The sequence below is a fragment of the Oncorhynchus masou genome, chromosome 11, assembly GCF_036934945.1.
Source record: "Oncorhynchus masou masou isolate Uvic2021 chromosome 11, UVic_Omas_1.1, whole genome shotgun sequence".
Lineage (NCBI taxonomy): Eukaryota > Metazoa > Chordata > Actinopteri > Salmoniformes > Salmonidae > Oncorhynchus > Oncorhynchus masou.
In genome coordinates, this window is record NC_088222.1 from 17,835,349 (window position 1) to 17,855,272 (window position 19,924).

Sequence of the window (19,924 nt, forward strand, 5' to 3'; positions counted from 1 at the left end):
GTCCCCGGAAATGGTCTGGAGAAGAGAGGAGGGGATAGGGTCGAGCGGGCAGGTTGTTGGGCGGCCGGCCGTCACAAGAAGCGAGATTTCATCTGGAGAGAGAGGGGAGAAAGAGGTCAGAGCACAGGGTAGGGCAGTGTGAGCAGAACCAGCGGTGTCGTTTGACTTAGCAAACGAGGATCGGATGTCGTCGACCTTCTTTTCAAAATGGTTGACGAAGTCATCTGCAGAGAGGGAGGAGGGGGGAGGGGGAGGAGGATTCAGGAGGGAGGAGAAGGTGGCAAAGAGCTTCCTAGGGTTAGAGGCAGATGCTTGGAATTTAGAGTGGTAGAAAGTGGCTTTAGCAGCAGAGACAGAGGAGGAAAATGTAGAGAGGAGGGAGTGAAAGGATGCCAGGTCCGCAGGGAGGCGAGTTTTCCTCCATTTCCGCTCAGCTGCCCGGAGCTCTGTTCTGTGAGCTCGCAATGAGTCATCGAGCCACGGAGCGGGAGGGGAGGACCGAGCCGGCCTGGAGGATAGGGGACATAGAGAGTCAAAGGATGCAGAAAGGGAAGTGAGGAGGGTTGAGGAGGCAGAATCAGGAGAAAGGTTGGAGAAGGTATGAGCAGAGGGAAGAGATGATAGGATGGAAGAGGAAAGAGTAGCGGGGGAGAGAGAGCGAAGGTTGGGACGGCGCGATACCATCCGAGTAGGGGCAGTGTGGGAAGTGTTGGATGAGAGCGAGAGGGAAAAGGATACAAGGTAGTGGTCGGAGACTTGGAGGGGAGTTGCAGTGAGGTTAGTGGAAGAACAGCATCTAGTAAAGATGAGGTCGAGCGTATTGCCTGCCTTGTGAGTAGGGGGAAGGTGAGAGGGTGAGGTCAAAAGAGGAGAGGAGTGGAAAGAAGGAGGCAGAGAGGAATGAGTCAAAGGTAGACGTGGGGAGGTTAAAGTCGCCCAGGACTGTGAGAGGTGAGCCGTCCTCAGGAAAGGAGCTTATCAAGGCATCAAGCTCATTGATGAACTCTCCGAGGGAACCTGGAGGGCGATAAATGATAAGGATGTTAAGCTTGAAAGGGCTGGTAACTGTGACAGCATGGAATTCAAAGGAGGCGATAGATAGATGGGTAAGGGAGAGAGAGAGAATGACCACTTGGGAGAGATGAGGATCCCGGTGCCACCACCCGCTGACCAGAAGCTCTCGGGGTGTGCGAGAACACGTGGGCGGACGAAGAGAGCAGTAGGAGTAGCAGTGTTATCTGTGGTGATCCATGTTTCCGTCAGTGCCAGGAAGTCGAGGGACTGGAGGGAGGCATAGGCTGAGATGAACTCTGCCTTGTTGGCCGCAGATCGGCAGTTCCAGAGGCTACCGGAGACCAGGAACTCCACGTGGGTCGTGCGCGCTGGGACCACCAGATTAGGGTGGCCGCGGCCACGCGGTGTGGAGCGTTTGTATGGTCTGTGCAGAGAGGAGAGAACAGGGATAGATAGACACATAGTTAACAGGGTACAGAAGAGGCTACGCTAATGCAAAGGAGATTGGAATGACAAGTGGACTACACGTCTCGAATGTTCAGAAAGTTAAGCTTACGTAGCAAGAATCTTATTGACTAAAATGATTGAAATGATACAGTACTGCTGGAGTAGGCTAGCTGGTAGTGGCTGCGATGTTGACACTACACTAATCAAGTCGTTCCGTCGAGTGTAATAGTTTCTACAGTGCTGCTATTCGGGGCTAGCTGGCTAGCTAGCAGGTTAATTGCGTTACGTTACTTTAAAAGAACGACAATAGCTGGCTAGCTAACCTAGAAAATCGCTCTAGGCTACACAATTGTCTTAGATACAAAGACGGCTATGTAGCTAGCTAGCTACGATCAAACAAAACAAACCGTTGTACTGTAATAGTTACTACAGTGCTGCTATTCGGGGGCTAGCTGGCTAGCTACGTTACAAGAACGACAATAGCTGGCCAGCTAACCTAGAAAATCGCTCTAGGCTACACAATTGTCTTAGATACAAAGACGGCTATGTAGCTAGCTAGCTACGATCAAACAAAACAAACCATTGTACTGTAATAGTTACTACAGTGCTGCTATTCGGGGGCTAGCTGGCTAGCTACGTTAGAAGAACGACAATAGCTGGCCAGCTAACCTAGAAAATCGCTCTAGACTACACAATTGTCTTAGATACAAAGACGGCTATGTAGCTGGCTAGCTACGATCAAACAAATCAAAAGCCGTTGTACTGTAATGAAGTGAAATGAAAATGTGATACTACCTGTGGAGCGACGCGGAATGTTGACCGGGTAGTTGGAGTTCAATTCGGTAGAGGTTGGCTAGCTGTTGGCTAGCTAGCTAGCAGCATTTCCTACGTTAAGGACGACAAATAGCTGGCTAGCTAACCTCGGTAAATTAAGATAATCACTCTAAGTCTACACACTCTAAACTGCACAATTATCTTGGATACGAAGACAGCGAAGACAACTATGTAGCTAGCTGACACTACGCTAATCGAGTCGTTCAGTTGAGTGTAATAGTTTCTACAGTGCTAGTGGACAGTGGATGTTAGCTAGCTGCTTAGCTAGCTGCTGGGCAGATACGTTAGGACGACGAAATACGATAATTATGCAATTGTCGTTGATACAAAGACGGCTATGTAGCTGGCTAAGAAGAAATTGCTAAGATTAGACAAATCAAACCGTTGTACTATAACGAAATGTATTGAAAAGTTATACTACCTGCGGACCGAAGTGTAGATGCGACCGCTCGCTCCAACCGGAACCGGAACCATAATATTTTCCTCAAAGAAGTTCATGAATTTATCACTGCTAAAGTGAAAGCCATCCTCTCTTGGGGAATGCTGCTTTTTAGTTAGCTTTGTGACAGTATCAAAAAGGAATTTTGGATTGTTCTTATTTTCCTCATTTAAGTTAGAAAAATAGGGTGATCGAGCAGCAGTAAGGGCTCTTCGGTACTGCACGGTACTGTCTTTCCAAGCTAGTCGGAAGACTTCCAGTTTGGTGTGGCGCCATTTCCGTTCCAATTTTCTGGAAGCTTGCTTCAGAGCTCGGGTATTTTCTGTGTACAAGGGAGCTCGTTTCTTATGAGAAATGTTTTTAGGGGTGCAACTGCATCTAGGGTATTGCGCAAGGTTAAATTGAGTTCCTCAGTTAGGTGGTTAACTGATTTTTGTCCTCTGGCATCCTTGAGTAGACAGAGGGAATCTGGAAGGACATCAAGGAATCTTTGTGTTGTCTGTGAATTTACTTTTGATGTTCCTTGGTTGGGGTCTGAGCAGATTATTTGTTGCAATTGCAAACTTAATAAAATGGTGGTCCGATAGTCCAGGATTATGAGGAAAAACATTAAGATCCACAACATTTATTCCATGGGACAAAACTAGGTCCAGAGTATGACTGTGACAGTGAGTGTGTCCAGAGACATGTTGGACAAAACCCACTGAGTCGATGATGGCTCCGAATGCCTTTTGGAGTGGGTCTGTGGACTTTTCCATGTGAATATTAAAGTCACCAAAGATTAGAATATTATCTGCTATGACTACAAGGTCCGATAGAAATTCAGGGAACTCAATGAGGAACGCTGTATATGGCCCAGGAGGCCTGTAATCAGTAGCTATAAAAAGTGATTGAGTAGGCTGCATAGATTTCATGACTAGAAGCTCAAAAGACGAAAACGTCATTTTTCTTTTTTTTGTAAATTGAAATTTGCTATCGTAAATGTTAGCAACACCTCCGCCTTTGCGGGATGCACGGGGGATATGGTCACTAGTGTAGCCAGGAGGTGAGGCCTCATTTAACACAGTAAATTAATCAGGCTTAAGCCATGTTTCAGTCAGGCCAATCACATCAAGATTATGATCAGTGATTAGTTCATTGACTATAATTGCCTTTGAATTAAGGGATCTATAACTTTAAGTAGTCCTATTTTGAGATGTGAGGTATCATGATCTCTTTCAATAATGACAGGAATGGATGTGGTCTTTATCCTAGTGAGATTGCTAAGGGGAACACCGCCATGTTTAGTTTTGCCCAACCTAGGTCGAGGCACAGACACGGTCTCAATGGTGATAGCTGAGCTGACTACACTGACTGTGCTAGTGGCAGACTCCACTATGCTGGCAGGCTGGCTAACAGCCTGCTGCCTGGACTGCACCCTATTTCATTGTGGAGCTAGAGGAGTTAGAGCCCTGTCTATGTTGGTAGATAAGATGAGAGCACCCCTCCAGCTAGGATGGAGTCCGTCACTCCTCAGCGGGTCAGGCTTGGTCCTGTTTGTGGGTGAGTCCCAGAAAGAGGGCCAATTATCTACAAATTCTATCTTTTGGGAGGGGCAGAAAACAGTTTTCAACCAGCGATTGAGTTGTGAGAAGTATGTAACTTTCACACATTAACAAGTCCAATACAGCAAATGAAAGATCAACATCTTGTTAATCTACCCATCGTGTCCGATTTAAAAAATGCTTTACAGCTAAAGCACAACATATGAGTATGTTAGGTCATAGCCAATTCGATAAAACACACAGCCATTTTCCAGCCAAAGATTGGAGTCACAAAAAGCAGAAATATAGATCAAATTAATCACTAATCACTAACAGTCATAGGACATCATGTTACACAATACATGTATGCTTTGTTCGATAATGTGCATATTTATATCCAAAAACCTCAGTTTACATTGGCGCATTACGTGCAGTAATGTTTTGATTCCAAAACATCCAGTGATTTTGCAGAAATACTGATATTGATAAAAGATACAAGTGTTATTCACAGAATTAAAGATAGACTTCTCCTTAATGCAACCGCTGTGTCAGATTTCAAAAGAACTTTACGGAAAAAGCATAATCTGAGAACAGCGCTCAGAACCCAAACAGCCAGAGGAATATCCGCCATTTTGGAATCAACAAAGTTAGAAACAACACCATAAATATTCACTTACCTTTGATGATCTTCATCAGAAGGCACTCCCAGGAATCCCAGTTCGACAATAAATTACTGATTTGTTCCATAAAGTTCCATCATTTGTGTCCAAATAGCCACTTGTTGTTAGCGTGTTCAGCCCAGTAATCCATCTTCATGAAGTGCAGGCACTTCATCCAGACAAAAACTCGAAAAGTTCTGTTACAGTCCTTTAGAATCATGTCAAACGATGTATGGAATAATTCTTTAGGATGTTTTTAACATAAAACATCAATAATGTTCCAACCGGATAATTCCTTTGTCTTCAGAAAAGCACTGGAACGAGAGATAATGCGTCATGAGACCAAGGCTCTCTGCCAGACCACTGACTCAAAGAGGTCTCATGAGCCCCTCCTTTATAGTATAATCCTCAAACCTGTTTCTAAAGATGGTGACATCTAGTGGAAGCCGTAGGAAGTGCAACCTTATCCATATCTCAATGTGTATTCAGTAGGCCAAACTTTGAAAAACTACAAACCTTAGATGTCCCACTTCCTGGTTGGATTTCTCAGGTTTTCGCCTGCCATATGAGTTCTGTTATACTCACAGACATCATTCAAACAGTTTTAGAAACTTCAGAGTGTTTTCTATCCAATAATAATATACATATATTAGCATCTGGGACAGAGTAGGAGGCAGTTCACTCTGGGCACGCTATTCATCCAAGAGTGAAAGTGCTGCCCCCTATCCCAAAAAGGTTGAAGGCACAGTCAACTTAGTGTATGTAAACCTCTGACACACTGGAATGGTCATATAGTGAATTCAAAGTGAAATCATCTGTCTGTAAACAGTTGTTGGAAAAATTACTTGTCATGCACAAAGTAGATGTCCTAACCGACTTGCCAAAACTGTAGTTTGTTAACAAGAAATTTGTGGAGTGGTTGAAAAACGAGTTTTAATGACTCCAACCTAAGTGTATGTAAACTTCTGACTTCAACTGTATGTATAACCTCAGCACAAAAAGCAACTTCCTCTCACTGTCAACTGTGGGTTTTTTCCAGCAAACTTAACATATGTAAATATTTGTATGAACATAACAAGATTCAACAACTGAGACATGAACTGAACAAGTTCCACAGACATGTGACTAACAGAAATCGAATAATGTGTCCCTGAACAAAGGAGGGATCAAAATAAAAAGTAACAGTCAGTATCTGGTGTGGCCACCAGCTGCATTAAGTACTGCAATGCATCTCCTCCTCGTGGACTGCACCAGATTTGCCGGTTCTTGCTGTGAGATGTTACCCCACTCTTCCACCAAAGCACCTGCAAGTTCCCGGACATTTCTGGGGGGAATGGCCCTAGCCCTCACCCTCCAATTTCAAAAGGTCCCAGATGTGCTCAATGGGATTGAGATCCTGACTCATCGCTGGCCATGGCAGAACACTGACATTCCTGTCTTGCAGGAAATCACGCACAGAACGAGCAGTATGGCTGGTGGCATTTTCATACTGGAAGGTAATGTCAGGATGAGCCTGCAGGAAGGGTACCACATGAGGGAGGAGGATGTCTTCCCTGTAACTCACAGAGTTGAGATAGCCTGCAATGACAACAAGCTCAGTCTGATGATGCTGTGACACACCACCCCAGACCATGACGGCAACCTCCATCTCCAAATCGATCCCGCTCCAGAGTACAGGCCTCGATGTAACGCTCATTCCTTCGACGATAAACGCAAATCCGATCATCACCCCTGGTGAGACAAAACCGCGACTCGTCAGTGAAGAGCACTTTTTGCCAGTTCTCTCTGGTCCAGCGAGGGTGGGTTTGTTCCCATAGGCCACGTTGTTGCCGGTGATGTCTGGTGAGGACCTGCCTTACAACAGGCCTACAAGCCCTCAGTCCAGCCTCTCTCAGCCTATTGCGTACAGTCTGAGCACTGATGGAGGGAATGTGCGTTCCTTGTTTAACTCAGGCATTGTTGTTGCCATCCTGTACCTGTCCCGCAGGTGTGATGTTCGGATGTACCGATCCTGTGCAAGTGTTGTTACACGTGGTCTGCCACTGCGAGGACGATCAGCTGTCCGTCCTGTCTCCCTGTAGCGCTGTCTTAGGCGTCTCACAGTACGGACATTGCAATTTATTGCCCTGGCCACATCTGCAGTCCTCATGCCTCCTTGCAGCACGCATAAGGCACGTTCACACAGATGCAGAGACCCTGGGCATCTTTCTTTTGGTGTTTTTCAGAGTCAGTAGAAAGGCCTCTTTAGTGCCTTAAGTTTTCCTAACTGTGACCTTAATAGTCTACCGTCTGTACGCTGTTAGTGTTTTAACCATTCCACAGCTGCATGTTCATTAATTGATTATGGGTCATTGAAACAGTGTTTAAACACTTTACAATGAAGATCTGTGAAGTAATTTAGATTTTTATGAATTATCTTTGAAAGACAAGGGTCCTGAAAAGGGGACTTTTCTTTTTTTGCTGCGTTTATATATAGATAAAGGACCAATCACACATCACGGCAAGAGAGACAGCACAACACTACATAAAGTGAGACCTAAGACGACAACATAGCAAGGCAGCAACAGATGACAACACAGCATGGTAGCAACACAAAGTCAGAACAACATGGTAGCAGCACAAAACATGGTACAAACATTATTGGGCACAAAGGGCAAGAAGGTAAAGACAACAATACATCACGCAAATCAACCACAACTGTCCAGTCTCTGCAGCGAACTGAAAAGATGAGCGACCCAGGGATGTGTGTGCTTTGGGGACCTTTAACAGAATGTGACTGGCAGAACGGGTGTTGTATGTGGAGGATGATGGCTGCAGTAGATATCTCAGATAGGGAAGAGGGAGGCCTAGAGGGTTTTATAAATATGCATCAACCAGTGGTTCTTGCGACGGGTATACAAAGATGACAAGTTTACAGAGAGGTATAGAGTGCAGTGATGTGTCCTATAAGAAGCATTGGTGGCAAATCTGATGGCCGAATGGTAAAGAACATCTAGCCGCTCGAGACCACCCTTACCTGTCGATCTAATAATTATGTCTCCGTAATCTAGCAAGGGTAGGATGGTCATCTGTCATCTGAATCAGGGTTAGTTTGGCAGCTGGGGTGAAAGAGGAGTGATTACGATAGAGGAAACCAAGTCTAGATTTAACTTTAGCCTGCAGCTTTGATATGTACTGAGACAGTGAGAAAGCTTGTTGGGTACTAAGAAAGATTTGTTGTAGAGCATTTAACACAACATCCAGGGAGGGGTCAGCTGAGTATAGGACTGTATCATCTGCATATAAATGGATGAGAGAGCTTCCTACTGCCTGAGCTATGTTTTTTATTTAGGTATTAACCCTTCCACCCCCCCCCCACCCTTTGGAGGACAAATATCTTTGTTTTTTAACAGCTTTTCTGCTACATATACATACATTTTACATATACATTTTATATAAAGCAATCATATAACAATAATATATTACCAAACATAAGCTCTTTAATCCCGCCCCTCAGCCACTCTCAGCCCATCACACCTATCACCACAGACCACCCTCGTTTGATTTCCATGTGCCATGTATTTTTCAATTGTGCTGTGATGTTTTACATACATTTTAACCTTTCTAATTGTATAGTATCCACAGATTGAGATAAAGATGAAAATCTTTCCTACAAGTATTATATTATTTATTGACTGACAATGGCTTTCCAAATCGCTCAACACTTCTATTTGTATGGTTAATTTTAAGTGTATGTTGTGATTTATTTTTTAACCATTCCTGAACCTGAACCTGAGCTATGTTGTTGATGTATATTGAGAAGAGCGTGGGGCCTAGGATTGAGCCTTGGGGTACTCCATTGGTGACAGGCAGTGGCTGAGACAGCAGATATTCTGACTTCATACACTGCACTCTTTTGAGAGAGGTAGTTAGCAAACCAGGCCAAAGACCCCTTAGACACTAATACTCCTTAGCCAGCCCATAAGAATGGAATGGTCTACCGTATCAAAAGCTTTGGCCAAGTCAATAAAAATAGCAGCACAACATTGAATCAAGGGCAACGGGCAAATAACAAATATTGTGTTTAGCCATTTGATTTGCTATTCAGGAGTCTTATGGCTTGGGGGTAGATGCTGTTTAGAAGTCTCTTGGACCGAGACTTGGTGCTTTGGTACTGCTTGCCATGCGGTAGCAGAGAGAACAGTCAATTACTAGGGTGGCTGGAGTCTTTGACCATTTTTAGGGCCTTCTTCTGACATCACCTGGTACAGAGGTACTGGATGGCAGGAAGCTTGGCCCTGGTGATATACTGGGCTGTACACACCACCCTCTGTAGTGCCTTGCGGTCGGATGCCGAGCAGTTGCCATGCTAGGCAGTGATGCAACCCATCAGGATGCTCTCAATGGTGCAGCTGTAAAACCTTATGAGGATCTGAGGACCTATGCCAATCTTTTCAGTCTCCTGAGGGGGGATAAGTTTTGTCCTGCCCTCTTCACGATCGTCTTGGTGTGCTTGGACCATGTTAGTTTGTTGGTGATGTGGACGCCAAGGAACTTGAAGCACTCAACCTGCTCCACTACAGCCCTGTCAATGAGAATGAGGGCGTGCTCGGTCCTCCTTTTCCTGTAGTCCACAATCATCTCCTTTGTCTTGATCACATTGAGGGAGAGGTTTTTGTCCTGGCACCACACGGCCAGGTCTTTGACCTCCCTATAGGCTGTCTCATCGTTTTCGGTGATCAGGCCTACCACTGTTGTGTCATCAGCAATCTTAATGATGATGTTGAAGTTGTGCCTGACCGTGCAGTCATGAGTGAACAGGGAGTACAGGAGGGGACTGAGCACGCACCCCTGAGGGGGTCCTGTGTTGAGCATCAGCATGGCTGATGTGTTGTTACCTACCCCTACCAGCTGGAGGCGGCCTGTCAGGAAGTCCAGGATCCAGCTGTAGAAGGAGGTGTTTAGTCCCAGGGTCCTTGGCTTAGTGCTGAGCTTTGAGGGCACTATGGGGTTGAACACTGAGCTGTGAATAGCATTTTCACATAGATGTACCTTTTTTCCAGGTGGGAAATGGCCCAGATGTTTTTTGGGGGTCAAGTTTCAGGATCTCCTTTAGCACCTCGGACTCAGTGACCGCCTGCAGGGAGACACTTTGTTGCGAGGCAGAGGAAAAAGAGGGAGAAACGTCGGGGCTAGTCACATTAGAAGGGGTGGGAGATGAGGGAATGTTGGACAGGCAAGGAGGCATGGCTGAGTCAAATAGGAATCCAGACTTAATGAAGTGGTGATGAAAGAGTTCAGCCATGTGCTGCTTGTCAGTAACAACCACATCAACATTAATGGACATGGGCAGCTGAGAGGGGGTTTATTCCCCAGGTCTTTAACTGTTTTCCAGAACTTCTTGGGGTCAGACCCACAGAGAGAGAACTGCTCCTTAAAGTAACTAACTTTGGCCTTCCGGATAGCCTGAGTGCACTTATTTCTCGTTTGCCTGGATGAGAGCCAGTCAACCTGAGTATGCATATGCCAAGCTTTTCGCCACAGCCCTCTTAATATGCTGTTTCTTTTAGTGATTGGTCATTTATTGATTAAACAGTCCAAAGATCTCAAACATGTATCTGATGGTAATGTCCTCTGTCCTATGCAGCCATCGAGTCTAGCAGCAGGCCCCACAGTGAGTCTATGAGCTACCCGCCCCAGCACATCCCTGAGGAGAACAGGTCCTTCCTAGAGAGAAGCTTCTGCTGCCGCTTCCGGTGTCTCCTAGACAACTCCTCCGGCTTCCTGGTAGGACAGCATGAAAATAAATAGATATGACTAATATATGAAATATAATCCATAGATCCATACATTACATAAATACATTATCCATTTAATCCATAAATGACATGGACATTATCCATAATCTACTCTCCCAAAATCTATTCAAATTATTCATTGCATACAACACTCTCCCTCCTCTAGGCGTTGAACTTCCAGGGACGTCTGAAATTTGTTCGAGGCCAGGGAAGGCTGGGGGATGACGGGGCCTCGGTCCCCGCTCAGCTGGCCCTGTTTGCCATCGCCACACCCATGCAGACCCCAGCTGTCATGGAGATCAGGACCAAGACACTCATTTTCCAGACCAAACACAGACTCGACTTCGCCCCCATAGGCATAGATACTAGGTACCATTACGACAGGGAAACTCTGAATGTACTCCTTCATCACATCTCATAGCACCACTGGGAACACAATACCCTCCCACGGTCATATAAAGAGGGAACTTGAGAGGACAAGTGTGTGTGTGTGTGTGTGTGTGTGTGTGTATGTGTGTGTGTGTGTGTGTGTGTGTGTGTGTGTGTGTGTGTGTGTGTGTGTGTGTGTGTGTGTGTGTCTGTTCTCCCCTTTCAGAGGTAAAGTGGTGCTGGGTTACTCTGAGACAGAGTTGGTAACTCCAGGCTCAGGTTACCAGTTCATCCATGCTGCTGACATGATGTACTGCGCAGACAACCACATCAAAAGTGAGTTACACTATAGTTACTCATTACACACACATCTGAGTCTTATCTTATTAAAGGTTCGATCTGGTATTTCGCAAGCGAACATTCACTATGATGCAGACTCTGACTCCCTCTCTCTCTGTTGCTCGCTCTCTCTCTCCTCTATCTCTCTCTAGTGATAAAGACAGGAGAGACTGGTTTCACCATCTTCAGGCTGCTGACAAAGGCAGGTGTGTGGGTGTGGGTTCAGGCCAACGCCAGGGTCGTCTTCAAGGCAGGGAGACCCGACTTCATCATCGCTCGACAGAAAGCCCTAACGTGAGTCCACTGTTGATATTACGATTTACTCTCCCCAACAGTTATAGTTGTATCATTCCATGGTATTTATATACGCTTACATACAGTATGTTTTAGTGACCTTTGTCACCTTTCTACAGAAACGAAGAGGGTGAGGAGCACCTGCGTCAGCGGAGAATGCAGCTTCCCTTCAACTTTGCCACTGGGGAGGCTCTGCTGTATGAGTCCTGTCCCTCTCTGAATACTGCCATTATGCCTACAGGACCACCCATCCCCCCTGGCCTCACTCCTCCAGGCTCCTGCCCTGAGGACAAGCCCCTGGACCCTGCGTCTCTCCTGGGGTCTCTACTCAGTCAGGACCGCTCTGTTTATACTCAGCCCCAGGACGCTAACCCAAACCTGGACCTCCAGGTCTTTTCCCCCAACCTAGACACAGCCATCCCCCAGGACCAGGACCCAGGCCTGGAGAGAGCCTTCCTGGACAGCCACGCTCTGCTGAGTGTCCCTGGGGAGCTCCAGGGGCCCCAGAGGCCCAGCAGGGGAGACCCCACAGCGCAGGCCATGATGGACTCTCTGGGGGAGATCCTGGAGGGGATGGGGGCGGGGGGCTTGGAGGGGCTGGAGGTGGAGGAGACAGAGCTGAGGGAGTGGGAGAGCACTCTCCTCAGGATCAACATGGAACAGCAGGATGTGACGGGGGAGCTGTATGATATCTTAGCCAATGATGTGTTCTCCTACGTGGAGGAGGCTCTGATGAGAGAGTGTGATGATGGATGTGTGATGGGCAGCTTGGGACAGGGCACTGAGCCAATCAACAGACTTTCTGCTCACATCACTGCCAATCAAAACATACTATGTGGGTTCCCTCACTCCCAGAGTTCCATATTGCCAGGCAACCAGGGGTTCAATGGCGGGAACGGATCCCACAATGAGAACCAATGGCAGTTGTCTGGTCCACACATTACCTCTAACCTCAACAGCTTTGGAGAGCAGAGGTTGCTAGGAAATGGAGTTGTTGGTGGTGTGGAGCAAGGGCTGGGTTGTAGTCCTGGGACTGTGAGACAGCCACGGAGGACTGTAAACACAAACACACTACCCAGAGCTGCTCAGACCGTTGCAAGGCAATGGACTCAAGGAAGCTGTGCGGATCTCCATGGCAACCAAATGGTCCCACAACCTTCTCATACTATCAACCAACCAGAGTCCTGGATACCCTCCATCCAAAATATAAATGATAATAACCACACCTCTCTCTCTGTCCCTCTCCCAAACTTTAACAACTATCTCCCAGAGGCCTTTGACCAAACCATGCAGCCCAGCCGGGAGTTATACCACTCTGAGACTGGAGATGCAAACAGGCAGTTCTCAGGGCAGCCCTATCCAGGTCTGTCATATCAGGACCCAAGGCAGTCTTGGCAACAGCCACGTCAACACACACAATGGCAACCACGGCGGATACCACAGGGTTTTCCTGCAAAGCCAGTAAACGGACATCGTCACACACACCCCAAACACAGCACACACATACCGTCCAATAACGCACCCAGAACTCAAACACTCACACACACCACACACACACCCTCAGGCAGCTGTATGTTTGACAAGACGACTCCAAACGTCTCCAATCCCTTCAGCCCCCTTACAACTGCCCCAAGAAGATCATACGGTCTCATACCTGCCCCCACTTACTACAATGAACCCAGACCCTCTCCCACTCTTCCCAATGACTGTAAAACCAGCTCCTCAACCCAGGCCCCCAAAGTCTTTACGACTTACCCTCAAGCATCCATAATCTCAAGATCTACCAAATCTTATCCCCAAGACTCCATTCCTAACCTAACCTACCCCCCAACCTCCATCCCCACCCCCATCACCGCCCTATCCAGAGGGGCTCAGATGGATAAGGACACAGGAGCTATCCCTGCCTGGTCTGGGGCTCCGTACCTGGGCATGAAGCAGCTCCCAGGCCCCTTTCCCAGCCCCAAGCAGGTTCCCCAGAGCACCAGGGGAAATGGCAGCTGTAGTGATCCCAGTGAAGGAAGCTTGATGCTGGGCCAGAGGGGGTTGGAAGAAAGCCTCCTTCCTGGAGGCCCGACACAGGGTTTTCCTCCTGGGAGAACGGATCTGTAGAGTCATCTTTATTCTACTGGAATGGACAAACACAGGTGAGACAGTGCCGAACTTCATCTCACTACTATTTTAACAAGATTCTGGGGGCCTCCCATCCTCACAAGTTTAGATACTGGAATGTGACCTAAAATGACCCTCCAATGTGATCGGTCTTTAACTCATCAGTCCTTCCATAGGTCCCTACCGGTCCTAATGGTGATGCGGATCCTTTTCTCTTCACTGGCACCATCTTCCAGATTCTCTAGGACTAAGAGGAACCTACAAGTAACCATCTCCACAATGGAACCACAACATCTTTTGGAATCTTGGACCTACCTTGGAACCACCAACATCTTCTGGAAGAATACAACTGTACAAAAACCAGCACCTCTATCGAAGACTGTTCCTTGGAGCTGGATAATATTCTATATTATATTTAATTTCCTTGTTTGGTTGAAGGGTGCTGCTTTCCAGCCATGGACGGCCACCAGTTTAATGTTCAGACTAGGGCTGTTACGGTGACCGTATTACTGCCACACCGGCAGTCACTAGTCATGACCGCAGTCAATTTCCATGTGACTGTTTAGTCACGCTAACTAGGCTTCTCCCAGCTCTGATTCTGCTGATGGTCATAACTGCTTGGCACTCAGCACTTTAAGCTATGGAATTGCATGAGAAAACAGAGTGATGGCCTCTATTAAAAAGAGGAGGATCCCATCAGCTTTCTATTTTTCAACGTTCCTAATATTAAGCACATTGCTTTGCTTTACAACAGGAGTATAGCCTACCTGGCTGGCATGAAAATGAACCACGTAAAATCGTCTTCCATTCGCTATTTAAGTGCGTAGATGACATGTATTTGTTTCCCCTGCCATTTGTTCCGAAACAGGTGCATGATCATGGTCCATTCTAAATCCAAACTAATTTCACACATATATTATTTAGTATATGTAAAGACAATATCAAATTAAGAATAGTCTGAATATTAGCCTTTCACTTGTGAATGATGTAGTATCACTTGTGAATGTAGTATCACTTGTTACTGATGTAGTATCACTTGTGAATTATGTATTATCACTTGTGAATGATGTAGTATCACTTGTGAATGATGTAGTATCACTTGTGAATGATGTAGTATCACTTGTGAATGATGCCCAGCATGTGTAGTAAGGCAAGAAACAGTACATTCCTTTTTTGTTGTTGACTTTTTCAAATCCTAGTCAAACACCTCATGTAGCCTAGCCCATAGGCTTATATATGTTGAAAGGGTTTGTATCACAACTAAAGTTGCCAAATAACTTCTTAAAATGAAGAACATTAATCCACTTTACAACTGGTGTAGAGCATACATGGAATACATAGGCGGCACATGAGTTTCAAGTTTGGGGAAGATAATTTTCCCCATAAATGCACTTTTATAATAAAGCATTACATGCTGTTGAGAAGCATTTGTTGAGAAGCATTTGAAGTCACTTTTTAGAATGGTGTTTTCCTGTCAATTGATTGCATTTTGGAACATTCATGCATATAGCGTACTGCCGTGTGTGCATTGCTGTGCTTATAATGTGATGAAATGGCCTAATAGTTTATCAACATTTTAAGCTAAACTTTCTTTTCTGTTGGATTAGCCTCATTGCTTTTAAAATGTTTTATTAATTTGGTAATATTTCTTTCTCACACAGAATAGAATAGGTCTACTTCTGTACTATGGAGGATAGTAGATTGACATAGGCTAGTGCTTTTGCTGTTGGTTAGGATGACGACTCTTGTTTGCTGATGAAAAGTCAATGTGGACAGTTCTTCTAACATCTTCAAAATGGGCCTGGGAATTTGATGAGAAGGAAGAACTCAGTTGCGTCCTCAATATGTCTTCACTTGTAGCCTACTTCAGAGCTGAGATGCCTGTGAGAAGGACCCGATCACCGTGACGGGCATTGCCTAATAAGAATTGATATATCTGAGAGAACCGTGTGATTGAGAGATGCTTCGGAAAGCGGCGATTTGCAGCCGGGAGAAGGGAATTATAATGATTATATTCAGCCCAAGGGCAAAAGGCATGAATATTGTTAGGGGGCATTACGGCCACCCAAAAGAGGGTGCCGCCGGGAAATTCTAGGCCTGGTCTGAATATTATCAAGTGCTTGTCAAATTGTGAATGAAGGGGCCTCCCGAGTGGTCTAAGACACTGCATTGCAGTGCTAGCTGTGCCACTAGAGATTCCGGGTTCGAGTCCAGGCTCTGTCGCAGCCGGCTGCGACCGAGCACAACTGGCCCGGGTTAGGGGAGGGTTTGGCTGGCAGGGATGTCCTTGTCCCATCGTGCACTAGCGACTCCTCTGGCGGGCCGGGTGCAGTGCATGCTGACACGGTCACCAGGTGTACGGTGTCTTCTCCAACACATTGGTGCGGCTGGCTTCCGGGTTAAGTGGGCATTGTGTCAAGAAGCAGTGTGGCTTGGTTATGTTGTGTTTCGGAGGACGCACGGCCCTCGACCTTCGTCTCTCCCGAGTCCATACGGGACTTGCAGTGATGAGACAAGACTGTAACTGCCAATTGGATACCATGAAATTGGGAAGAATTTTTTATTTTATTTTTTACAAAAATAAAAAAAACATCAAATGTTTCATACAACGTTTTTCAAATCATCATTAGTCACATCATGTAGCCTTAGAATGTATAAAAATCTAAACATACAGCCCAGCGTTTATATCTATCACAACTAAAGTTACATAACTCTAAATGAAGCATATAGGAGGACCAGTTCCTTTGTTAACCCCTCAACACAGAATAGCCACGTGTGCATTCCCTCAGAAATTGTTTGGTGAAAATATCCTTTCTATTTTATTCAGTTATGTTCAATTGTATTTTTCATACTATAAAATAATTCCAAGGAATTCTAAGTAAATCTTATCTGCTAAATTATCTAGTGTAGCCCACAGCCATATGGCATAGCCAGATCAGGACCTAACATAAGGACAACTCCGAGTATGCTATTCTGTTCTTCTGAAATAGACTACATTTTCTTCATATCATGTTTCTTTAGACCTGTCTAAAATAAATAATGGATTTATTGTGAAGGTGTAGGCTATCTTACATTGATTTATTATACTTTTTTTAAATGTAGTTCCAAAATTCTGCATAAGTGGCTTGTAGACTATGTGTGGAAGCCAGGAGATGCTAAGTATGTTTATGTTAATTAACGGTAAATTACTGTGAGTCCGCCAGTTATTTGCTTGACAATCACCGGCTGACACAATGTCATGACCGCCACATCCCTAGTTCAGACTGTGTGTTAGTGGCATAATGGCTGCAGCTGAGGGTCCATTCAGATGGACAGAAGATGTGTTTACGAATATGAAATTTCATCATCGATACAAAGGACTTCACTCTCCCCACCACATGACAATGTGAATTTATCAACACAACATCTGTTTGAGCAGGATCTGTTTATGTTTTCAAAGTCATTTTCTCTCCCACTCTAGCCTGGCCATTCTGTCAGCTCAACTTGAGTTTCTTGTGCACTTCTCATCATGTTTTCTTTTTTGTCTGTTTCCATTCCAAGAAAAAAGAAGGCTGAACCTCTAGCTTTAAAGACAGACAGGAGGTAATGTTTTTTGGAAGTTGCAAAGGCTTTAAAAAAATGTTTTAAACCCAAATACAGCAGTTTGCGTATGATTGAGTGTCCATGTTGATACGATAAGCTTCAAAAGGAGTGCATTGTGTTCATGCTTCATCATGTTTGTTTGTTTTTAACTTGTTTCAAAAACATGTTATTGTGTTGATATTATTGTTTCTGTTCAAGCTTTAGCTGACGAGCCTGTAGCCCTAAGGAACATCAGCATTACCAGGGAAACAGCCTGCCTTCTGCTTGTGCCTTGGCCATAGGCTGTTTGTCCCAGTATGTTAGAGATCACATACAGCACTTAATTGGTCAACCATTGACTTTATTACATTATGATTGCTTTACCTGTGTAACTATTTAAAATTACCCAACAAATCATGCTTAATGTGTCATTGACTTATACGATAAGTATGTATAACATTAAATGTGTAACATATTGTATTTGAATATTGGAGGTTATGAATGGTTGGACAGGTTTCTAGCTATTCACTAAGTAAACAATTTGTACATTTGGTGATCATTTTGAGATTTTTATATAAGTTGCACAAAGCTGTTTTGAAGACACCAGCCCAGATCCGCACTCTGTATTTTGATATAAACTGTACTAATGTCCAGTAGTCATAGGAGTTAGAGGACTTTCTACTGTAACTATCTATTCCCTTCATCCCTTGATACTGGTTGATCACAGTATCCTGCATTATTGTAAAAAGAGAAACCTATTTAATGACTCAAATGCACTAATTGATATTTTTTTAAATATATTTTTGATATGATATATTGGAACCCTGGTGAGCAGAGGAGGGGTAGTTCGATATGTTATATTGGAACTCTGGTGAGCAGAGGAGGGGTAGTTCGATATGTTATATTGGAACCCTGGTGAGCAGAGGGGAAGTTTGATATGTTGTATTGGAACCCTGGTGAGCAGAGGGGAAGTTTGATATGTTTTATTGGAACCCTGGTCAGCAGAGGAGTGGAAGTTTGATATGTTATATTGGAACCCTGGTGAGCAAAGGGGTAGTTTGATATGTTATATTGGAACCCTGGTGAGCAGAGGGGAAGTTTGATATGTTTTATTGGAACCCTGGTGAGCAGAGGAGTGGAAGTTTGATATGTTATATTGGAACCCTGGTGAGCAGAGGAGTGGAAGTTTGATATGTTATATTGGAACCCTGGTGAGCAGAAGAGGGGAAGTTTATGTTATATTGGAACCCTGGTGAGCAGAGGAGGGGAAGTTTGATATGTTTTATTGGAACCCTGGTCAGCAGAGGAGTGGAAGTTTGATATGTTATATTGGAACCCTGGTGAGCAGAGGAGGGGAAGTTTGATATGTTATATTGGAACCCTGGTGAGCAGAGGAGGGGAAGTTTGATATGTTATTGGAACCCTGGTGAGCAGAGGAGTGGAAGTTTGATATGTTATATTGGAACCCTGGTGAGCAGAGGAGGGGAAGTTTGATATGTTCTATTGGAACCCTGGTGAGCAGAGGAGGGATAGTTTGATATGTTATATTGGAACCCTGGTGAGCAGAGGAGGGGTAGTTCGACATGTTATATTGGAACCCTGGTGAGCAGAGGAGGGGTAGTTCGATATGTTATATTGGAACCCTGGTGAGCAGAGGGGAAGTTTGATATGTTGTATTGGAACCCTGGTGAGCAGAGGAGGGGAAGTTTGATATGTTATATTGGAACCCTCGTGAGCAGAGGAGGGGTATTTTGGTATGTTATATTGGAACCCTGGTGAGCAGAGGAGGGGAAGTTTGATATGTTATATTGGAACCCTGGTGAGCAGATGAGGGGAAATTTGATATGTTATATTGGAACACTGGTGAGCAGAGGGGGGGTAGTTCGATATGTTTTATTGGAACCCTGGTCAGCAGAGGAGTGGAAGTTTGATATGTTATATTGGAACCCTGGTGAGCAGAGGAGGGGAAGTTTGATATGTTATATTGGAACCCTGGTGAGCAGAGGAGGGGAAGTTTGATATGTTTTATTGGAACCCTGGTGAGCAGAGGAGTGGAAGTTTGATATGTTATATTGGAACCCTGGTGAGCAGAGGAGGGGAAGTTTGATATGTTCTATTGGAACCCTGGTGAGCAGAGGAGGGATAGTTTGATATGTTATATTGGAACCCTGGTGAGCAGAGGAGGGGTAGTTCGACATGTTATATTGGAACCCTGGTGAGCAGAGGAGGGGTAGTTCGATATGTTATATTGGAACCCTGGTGAGCAGAGGGGAAGTTTGATATGTTGTATTGGAACCCTGGTGAGCAGAGGAGGGGTAGTTTGATATGTTATATTGGAACCCTGGTGAGCAGAGGAGGGGTAGTTTGATATGTTATATTGGAACCCTGGTGAGCAGAGGAGGGGAAGTTTGATATGTTATATTGGAACCCTCGTGAGCAGAGGAGGGGTATTTTGGTATGTTATATTGGAACCCTGGTGAGCAGAGGAGGGGAAGTTTGATATGTTATATTGGAACCCTGGTGAGCAGATGAGGGGAAATTTGATATGTTATATTGGAA

General features: G+C 45.1%; 1 protein-coding gene across 2 annotated transcripts in view; it reads left to right on the forward strand.

Annotated features, from left to right (window-relative positions):
* LOC135548230 (aryl hydrocarbon receptor-like) overlaps positions 1–17,916 on the forward strand; it is a 62,705-nt gene extending 44,789 nt beyond the window's left edge. For both annotated transcript variants that reach the window (XM_064977603.1, XM_064977604.1), the window contains 6 exons: positions 10,543–10,682; positions 10,860–11,062; positions 11,289–11,398; positions 11,554–11,695; positions 11,815–13,839; positions 13,981–17,916. In XM_064977603.1, the coding sequence (XP_064833675.1) occupies positions 10,543–10,682; positions 10,860–11,062; positions 11,289–11,398; positions 11,554–11,695; positions 11,815–13,804 (2,585 nt within the window). In that variant the 3' untranslated portion in view covers positions 13,805–13,839; positions 13,981–17,916. The remainder of the gene's footprint in view (positions 1–10,542; positions 10,683–10,859; positions 11,063–11,288; positions 11,399–11,553; positions 11,696–11,814; positions 13,840–13,980) is intronic.
* Positions 17,917–19,924: the final 2,008 nt, after the last annotated feature.